The 9,458-nt window shown below is 38.6% G+C and overlaps 1 protein-coding gene across 1 annotated transcript in view; it reads left to right on the forward strand.

Annotated features, from left to right (window-relative positions):
• Positions 1-8,248, forward strand: part of ttk (ttk protein kinase) — a 54,591-nt gene extending 46,343 nt beyond the window's left edge. Inside the window, exons 20-22 of the mRNA XM_048530337.2 lie at positions 28-118; positions 1,523-1,614; positions 6,506-8,248. Coding sequence (XP_048386294.1) covers positions 28-118; positions 1,523-1,614; positions 6,506-6,583 — 261 coding nt within the window. The 3' untranslated portion in view covers positions 6,584-8,248. The remainder of the gene's footprint in view (positions 1-27; positions 119-1,522; positions 1,615-6,505) is intronic.
• The last annotated feature ends 1,210 nt before the right edge of the window (positions 8,249-9,458 follow it).

The raw sequence follows: 9,458 nt of genomic DNA on the forward strand, positions 1-9,458 counted from the left end.
GATGCAAAACTTGTTTTCTGTCAATAGAGATGCTTGGTAAGGAATCCAAAGGAAAGGATTTCAATCACTGCACTGCTTGAACATCCTTATGTGCACCTTCAAGTTCGGCAACAGTCAGGTAGGTCCTTTAATCTTTCAATAACCTGAGGACATGTTTTCAGGATTATTGAGAAAGAAAGACACAATGGGTAGAGTTATTCCAGTCCCTGCAGAACATGGGTTTTGATGAGAAAGTTGAGAAAATTCTCTGAGAAGGCCAGTGAGGATCTTCCTGCATCAAGAGCTGGAACTGTCAAATGATGAGTTGCGATTTGTGCTTGTGAGTGTAAAGAAGCCTATTTGCATACATATGCAATAGGAACTATTCAGCAACAATTCCCGACATGAAAGTTGAGAAATAACGTAATCAATCCAGTTAGCTGCCTTCTCCTTCATTACATCATCAAAATTCGGGACACGTTACTTGGGTAGCAACTGCATGCCAACTGATCGACATGACCATAGCAATTAAAATAAACCATGCAGGGCAGCTTCATGCTTGACTGGGTACACAGCTGAGCTTTAAATATTGCAGGGCTGCTAAGATTCCCAGCAGTCCCGTAAGAGTTGGTATTTCAGCCTGTGGACAGTGGGAGAATATGATGAGTGAGGGCCACGTAGCCATGGTGTATAGATAATGAAGGGAGTTTTGGAAGGCAGTGCAAGAAAACTTGCTCAAGATCATTAAGAGAAGCATGCTAGAGCTGATTCTAATTTTTTTTTGGTAAAATACAGCTCAAAGTTATTTTTGTACAGCAAATTTATTATGATTTGCAAAGCATGACCTGAAAAATTGAGGAAACGGTATTCAGTACTAACTTTCAAAAGGGAGTTAAATATATCCTTGAAACTGAAAAGTCTTTCAGGGTGTTGGGAAAGAGCATGGGCGTGAGCTAATTATGGGGCCCAAATGGCTGTCCCTATGATTCTAAACTTTTTTTTTGTTGTCTTACTGTGAGTATGACCATTTTCAGGAGAAGATTCTGACAAATATAAATGAAAATCCAGCCAGCCTCCTTGATTATTGGGTTGCATGTGGGTGAATGCCTGGGTCGCCATAATCACAATATTATAAACTTTCAACTGGATAACAAAAATTACTGAAAGTCTTCTGGATTGCTCATCAAATAGAATTACACCTGCAACAGCACCTCCCTCTAATTTTTTTTATGGAAAAGGACCCTGCAGAGAAAAATAGAATTTTAAATTTGGTTCTGAAAATTCATTAAAAATATAAATAAAAGATTAGTTGGCATTCGAGTGCAAAATAAAACTATAATCTATCCTTGTGTCAAACCTAAGTGTAGATATGAAATAGTAAGTTGTGTGATGACCGGGGAGAAAATTTAGGATTGGGTTTTTGATTTGAGTTCAATTTGAGTTTGAGGGTTGCTTTTTGAAGATCGTGTTTCTATATCTTGTTGAACTGTTTGAAAATTTGTGTTAGAAAAAACAATAAAAAGCACTTTATTTCATGTGTTAGTTGAACCCAAGACATCCAGAAAAGAAATGCATCACATCTTAAGCCAGTTGGTAGCTCTGAATTCTCCAAACAGCATCACAAGGGCAACTAGAGTAAGTCATATACTGACTTTTGTTTCAATTTTGAGATTGTAGACAATAGTTTTATTACCTTTATCTCAATTAGAAAAATATGTATTTTCTGTAGATATCAATATATTTGTTTATAAAATACTTTATCCTCTCTGTGTTTCATATTACATAAAAACACCAGATGTTTTACAAGGATATCTATTCAGCTTGGATAGTATTCTTTTCTCGCTAGTTGTCCCTGTTTTCAGTGCCATGTCTGATGAGAAATCTCCGATAGGTGTTGTCTGTTATGCCCCAGCGTTCTACATTTCCCCCCCCCCCCCCCACCACCAAAGCCCCAATTCCCTTATTAAAAATCCTATACAACCCTGCTTGCTGTGGCAAAGAACTCTACACTCCAATGGCCCTATGTGAGAAAATAAATTCTCTCCACTCTGTCTGAAGAATGAAACTTTTTAAAGGTCTGCTTCTTCATTGTAATCTCCTCACGAGAAAACATCCCCCAGTGTAGGAAGCCATTCAAATGAGGGAAAACAAAATAATGTAGTGGTTGCATGCGATAGTATTGTGCGAATTGGCACTCTTTGCCTGCTTCTGCTAGGGTTTGGGGTACCAGATGAGGATTGGATAGAAACCTAGACGTATCCAGTCCATTACCTATGTAGGTACCACAGATATAGGCAGGATGAGGGAACAGGATCTGCATCATCAACTTGAGGAGCTGGGTGCCAAATTAAGAGACAGAACCACAACGTCTGCATTATTACTTGAGCCAACCTACATAAAATGAAGGCAGTAAATATGTGGTTCAAAGGCTGATGGAGTAGAAGCAGTTTGAGCTTTGTGCCGTACTGAAGATAATGGGGGCTGTACTGTTCAATCTACACCTAAACCATGTTGCGATCAGTGCTTTGAGATAGATAACCAGGAAAGTCGAGAGTTTTACATTAAGCTGGGGCAAGGGATCAAATTGGAGGAGATGTGGTCCGATAAAGAGTAGAGACATCTCGAAGGGAATTAATATGGTCAAATATAAACTGCGACAGGATGGGCTAGAGAGTACCATTCTAAGAGTAAATCATCAGACAAGACTAGATATTACAATAATATATGTAGTGTGTATAAAGAATTACACTCAACCAAGTTAGCTTGTTATTTGAGCTTGCTGTGAGGTACACTTGGAATTGCTGGAAGCTATGTATGTTAATATGCCGGTCCTGTGCTTTGTAAACATAACATGTACATGCACATGGCCTGCTTCAACTCAACAAATGACAAACATTTGCTATGTTCTGAAGAAGGGTCACTGCCACTGTTCTTGTTAACTGATAAGTGCAAGAAGAAAATGTTCATTTAAAAAATCGTTTTATCAGCACACACATGACTAAATGAAAGGCCCTATTGGAATGTACAAAGCATTCCAAACAAAACAGATGAATTGGTGCAATTAGAAATATGGTAGCATCTACAGAAGCATAGCTACCAGGTGACATCAATTTGGACCTGAATATTGAACGGTACGGGAAGGACAGTAAGCTATGAAAAGGTTGGGGAGTGGGGTGCCTCTGTTAAGTAATGATTGTGTTAATACAATATAGCAGAAGCTAACTTATGCTCAGAAACCAAGATGCAAAGGTAGCTTTGTTACAGATCTGAAATGCCATGGATGATGAGCCACTTGTACAAGGGGTGTACAGACCCTTTAAAAGTGGAGATTCTATCTTCCCCTTAACAGTATTGCCATGAATGAATCTCCTGCCACTATTGATCAGAAGCTTAAGCCTGAAACACATAGCTACAATTGCTACAATAGCAGGTCAGAATTGGAACTCGGTGGCAAATAAATTGCCTCTCAACTCAAGGCTTTTGATAAGGTTCCAAGTAAAAGATTGGTGTGCAAAATTAGAGCACATGAGTTTGCAGACTGTGCTTCTGAAATGGATTGAGAACAGTCAAGAAACTCAGAATAGGAATAAACGGATCTTTGTCTGACTGGGTTGCAGTGACTGGTGGGCTACTGCAGGGATCAGTGCTTGAATGATTTAAGTGAAGAAACTACATGTCATATCTCTGAGTTTGCAGATGGCACGAAGTTGGGCAGGAGGTTATAATCTCAGGAGGATGTGGAGCAACTTCAGTTTGCATTGGGTGAATTAAGTAAGTGGGCAAATACATGGCAGAAGCAGTATAATGTGTATAAATAAGATCATCCATTTTGGTAGAAGAAACAGACAGGCTGATTATTGTCTGAAATGGGGATAGATATGGAAACAGGGTGGTGTGCAACGAGACCTTGGTGTCCCTTGAACACCAGTCACTGAAAGTAAGCATGCAGGTGGGTAAAGAAGGCAAATGGTATGTTGGTCTTCGTAATGAGAAAATTTAAGTACAGGAGCAGGGATGCCTTGCAGGGCATTGGTAAGACCACACTAGAGTATTGTGTATAATTTTTGCACAACTGTAAAATGTGGGACTTGAACCCCAGACATCTGACCATGAGGTAGAGACACTACCATTGTGCCACAAAAGCAGGTGCCTGCAGGTTATAGATACAGGCAGGCCCTGTATTGTGAATGAGTTCTGTTCTCGAGTCCATTTGCAAAACAATTTGCACAAGAGTCAGAACACCATGCAGGTCAATATGAAGGTGCCATTCATAAGTACGGGAAGAATTCATATGTCGGATCTTTAAATCACACCCATGTGGGATTGTGCTCATAAGTACAGTCGTTTGTAAATTGGAAGTTCTTAAATTGGGGATCCCCTGTATTTTCCTAATCCACGTTCTTAGAAATGTTGTTGTATACTTCTGGAGTGGATGGGATTTGAACATAGGCTTCCTGGCTCAGAGATAGGAACTCTACTACTGGATCTCAAGTGCCTTTACCTGCAGATTATATGCTTAAATTCTGAGAAGGGTTTCAATTCATAACCTTTTCTCTTTGGCTATTACCTAGCTTAGTTCAACTAATGTTATCCATTGTACAGATTTCTGTTTATAAAGATCTTTTAGTGTATCTCAAAATTATTTGGTTTTTGTTTGTGCCAAAAGAAATTTTAGTACAATTTGCCTTGGCCAGCAGAGATATTTTGGAGTACTGTAATTCTTGTCTGTTAAATTTCCTCTAACTGAAACATTACTTGATCATAGTCTTGAATGTTTATGTTCCAGGAGTCTGTGCACAAACCAGTGTATTTAACTAATGGTTGCTAGGTTCTTTTTTATCAAGCCGCCCCTCAGCGTGTGCCGCTCAAGAGAAAACAACCTGAGCTTTTCTAGCCTCTCCTTATAACTTGTACCCTCTAATACAGGCAACATCATGGTAAGCTCCTTCTGCACCCTCTCCAAAGCCTCTACATCCTTCCTGTAATCTGGCAACCAGAATTGAATGCAATGCTCTAAATGTGGCCTAACCAAAGTCCTTTAAAGCTACAACATGACATTCTGCTTCTGTACTCAATTCCTCAACCAATAAAGGCAAACATGCCAAACAACACCTTTACCACCCTATCTACTTGCATGGCTACTTTCAGAGAGCTATGGACTTGACCCGAAAGTCCTTCTCTACATCAATGCTGTTCAGAATCCTGCTAATGAGGATATAAAGATCTTCTTGTTCAAGGCTCCAGCAATCTCCTGTCTTGCCTTTCTCAAAACCTCGGGTAGATACCATTGGGCCCTGGGGTCTTATCCACCTTAATGCTCTTCAAGAGATCCATCACCACTACTTTATTGATCTGAAAATGCCCTAGCTTATGAACGTGCTTCACACAAATCTCATTATCCTCTATATCCTTTTCCTGGGTGAATACCAATGCAAAGCATTCATTTAGAACCTCACCCATGCTCTCTGCCTCCAAGCACAAGTTCCCTCTTTATCTTTGGTCCTACCTTCTCTCTAGTTATTCTCCTGTTTCTAATGTATGTGTAGAATGCCTTGGGATTCTATTTAGCCCTCCTTGCCAATGTAATTTAATGGCCCATTCTTGTCTTCCTAATTCCCTGCTTGAGTATGTTCCTGCTTTCTTTATATTCCTTGTGTCCTGCTCAATTTTAGCTTCTTAAACCTTACATATGCTTTTTTTTTTAAGAAAAACCTTTTGACTAAATTCACGACCTTTCTCATTATTCAAGGGTCACTTACCTTGTCTTGTCCTTCCTGCTTACTGGAGCATGCTGGTCCTGAACACTAATCAGCAGGTCTTTAAACAATTCCCACATGTCAAATGTGGACTTGCCTGATAACAGCTCCTCCCAATTAACATGTCCTAGCTCCAGCGTAATGCTGATCTAATTTGCTCTCCCCTAATTTAGTACCTTCCTGTGAGATCCTGACTTGTCGTTGTCCTTGTTCATAGCTATCTTAAAATTTAGGGAGTTGTGATCAATGTTACCAAAATGCTGTCCCACTGAAAGGTCAGTGACCTGGCCAGGCTCTATAGCCAATACAAAGTCCAATATGGCCCCTCCTCTAGTTGAACTATCCACACACAGTTTCAAGAAATACAGTGTATTGCATGTTAGAATGCTCAATTAATGTCATGAGAAAGGCTCTTTAATGGGGAATGGTAGAAATGGTTTATTAAACACTGATAATGTTTCTTTCTTTCAAATGTATTGTTCTGAGCAAAAGTAATTAAGTGGTGTAGAACACATTAGAATTATCAATGCTTCTGCATGGAGTAATTTTCCCTGAAACTTTTTCTGATGTTTTGTTTAACTTAAAGTTTAACACATGTTTATCGAAGTGCAGCAAACAATTCGGGCTGCCTGTACACTCATACTGCATTGTATTTTCTCTTATTTGTTGAAAAGTAAGGTTTATCTTGTATCAACACAACGAAGACTTCATGGTTTAAGTGTTGAAATAGCAATGCTATAGCTTTCTAACCTTTTTTCAACTTTTTGTAGGCATTATGGGAACAGTGCAACAATGGCCATGATCTCGATGTGTCTGCTTTTAGGAAGTCATCCCAGCACAATGTATAGCAAATATAATGATGCATTCGTCTGAAACCTGTGAATCAAGACAGAGAATCGCAGATGCCAAGAAAGGAGTTGGACAAAGTCTCTTTGAACTAGAGTGATGGAAAATTAATCTAATTCTTTAAAAACTCTCTCATGGTTATCTTTGCTCTTGTTTGTGTTTATAATGTAGCCTGTGTAATATCATGTTATCTTGACATCTTACTAATAGCAGTGATGTTCTACTGATTTACCAAAAGAGGTTCACCCTGAGAACTAGGAAAATTTTTAGCGATTATAGGTTTCCTCTTAGTGAGATAACAAATATTTTTTCTTTTCTACATGTCAGGCTCGAAATTAGGGGCAAAGTATGGCCCTCTCCAAATTTCGCCAATCTTGGCAGATCAACCAACATTGCCTTGTCTGATCTTTCTGCATTTGGCTTTATTATTTTAAGGGTGTGTGAGATAACAAAATATTTGACAATCCTACCCAACGTTATCTGGATTTGCGAACTGAATGAAGACCACGTAAGTAATTTGCAGACAGCTCACATTCAAAGATTTTTTCACTCCCACCCTTAAAGTTAAAATCAAACATGGGTATCGCAGGTCAAAAGGTAGAGTTTAACCCCCTCTACCTTTTTACTTTTTGAATATTAAAGCCTCAAGTTTGTATTTAATTGATTATTCAATTAAAATTTGAGGTGTCAGGCTCAACCTTTCCCTATTTTTGTAGGGAATTTTTATGCTAAAGTAACAGGGCAATGTATTGCATCACCTAGCTACCTGCATATGCACTGTCTTGATCCGTTAAAACACTTAGACCAAGTTTTATGTCTGCTTCAATTCAAAGTTAAATGTACAAATAGTCTTGTATGTTCAAGGCAATAATCATCTGATTGCAATTGTCACTAACATGCAAGGCCTAACTAATTTGGAAATGCAAATAAAAAAGACTTGCAGGAAAATACATTATTCTTCACCCCAAATAGTTTCCTGTGGTTAATTTGCCATGAATTTCTGTATATTGTAATGTTTGTTCTATTCTCTAATAGATGTGTCAGATTGTATTTTCTCCTTGAAGTCTCCTTGAGATGTGTACAAAAACTATTAAAAACATGAGTTGGTCATAGGAGAACTTGATGAAGAGTTTGTTGGACAACTAGAGTTCAGATTGCTATCTTATTGAGAGGAGAGAAAAGAGCATTCACTTGTAAATCTTGTTGTCTTGCTTTAACTGAGCGAAAGTTGAAGTTGACTGATAATTTGTGAAATTCTGAGGCTTAAGTTACAGCAATGTTATAGTGTGAAAAGTATTATTGTAAAAATATAATATGCTCATGCACTCTAAACATAATATCACTAACTTCAGAATATATCTCATAATTTTTGAACAGATTCCATGTAATTTTATGTATTGTTTATTGCTCACTTGAAATGTTATCTGAATAATTATGAATAAAACTTGGTGTAGTCTTCCTATTCCAATTCAGGATTTTCACCAAATCAGCTTTTCTTCATGATGTAATGATTACAGTACTGACAAATACAACTATTTCTTTTCAAGAGGGGTTCAGCAATGATTTTTAATGTTTAAAACTGATGCCAGTAGCCATTCATCTGTTGTGAATTTTTATGCAGTTACCTGTGTGTGTGATGTTTTTCAGTAAATTGAATGTTAGTTACATGTCTTAGGTTTGTCACTTAGTCACAAATGTCCTTGTAGTGTTGGCAAGCTATCTGCTTGAACTATCATAGTCCATCCATAATGCTTAAAGTGCAATGACACTATTCTAAATTAGAATGGCGCAGCTTGGAATTTACACTTGCTGCAATCTGCTTTCTAGGTGGTGGAGGTAATGGAAAACATCCTACTTCCCATATAAAACATAGAACAATACACCTTTGGCTATCACTCAAGAAACTGGACACCATCCAGGATAAAGTAGCCCACTTGACTGCATCATATCCACAAACATTCACTCCCTCCACCCCTGATCTTCTGTAACAGCAGTGTCTACTGTCTACAAGATTCACAGTAGAAATTTACCGAACATCCTGAGACGTCCAAATCCATGGCCATTTCTGTCTAGAATGAAATGGATATCAGATAGATGAGAACACCACCACCTGCAAGTTCCCCTTCGAGTCACTCTCCATCCTGACTTGGAACTATATCACCATTCCCTCACTGCTGCTGGGTCAAAATCCTCAAATTCCTTTTCTAAGTGTATTGTGAGTCAAACTAGAGCATGAGGACTGTAGTAGTTCAATAACAGCTTACCACCACCACCCAAGGATAACTTGGGATGGGCAATAAGTTCTGGTCACCTAGCTACTCCTACGTCCCATGAAAAAAAAATTCTGCCAGCAAGTTTGAGCCGTTTTGAAATAAAAGACTCACAACTGGGATCAGTTTGACAAGCAGCTATTCCTTCCACTAAGGAAGTAAATGAGAGCAGCTGGCTACTCCAATGTTGGCAAAGCTCCATTTTCAGCACAGCTTAAGCAAAGTATCCTCTGACCTCCATTCAATACTGTAGGAAATGAAACTCACCCTGGCAAAGTGGCTGGGTCACTAAGCGTTCATCTTTGGCAATGGATAGCTGGATTGATTTTAAGCCATGGTGCTGTCTTTTATGCGGTAAACAGTGAGGATGTGGAGGTGCACTGATAATAATGATCGATGTTTAGCTAGAAAACAGTCTCTACTGCATTCTGAACATGTATGCACCAACAGATGTTTTTTGTCATGAAAGAAACTGGACTGTTTCGCCATCCTTTACCAGATTAGTTCTTTATGGTTAAAGATGAAATGTGTAACGGTGGAAAGTGAAGTAAAGATTATGTCACCCTTATGGTCTACAGCAGCATAGATGACATCAGTAGGCTACTGT

This window comes from Stegostoma tigrinum, chromosome 4 (genome assembly GCF_030684315.1).
Source record: "Stegostoma tigrinum isolate sSteTig4 chromosome 4, sSteTig4.hap1, whole genome shotgun sequence".
Taxonomy (NCBI): Eukaryota; Metazoa; Chordata; class Chondrichthyes; order Orectolobiformes; family Stegostomatidae; genus Stegostoma; species Stegostoma tigrinum.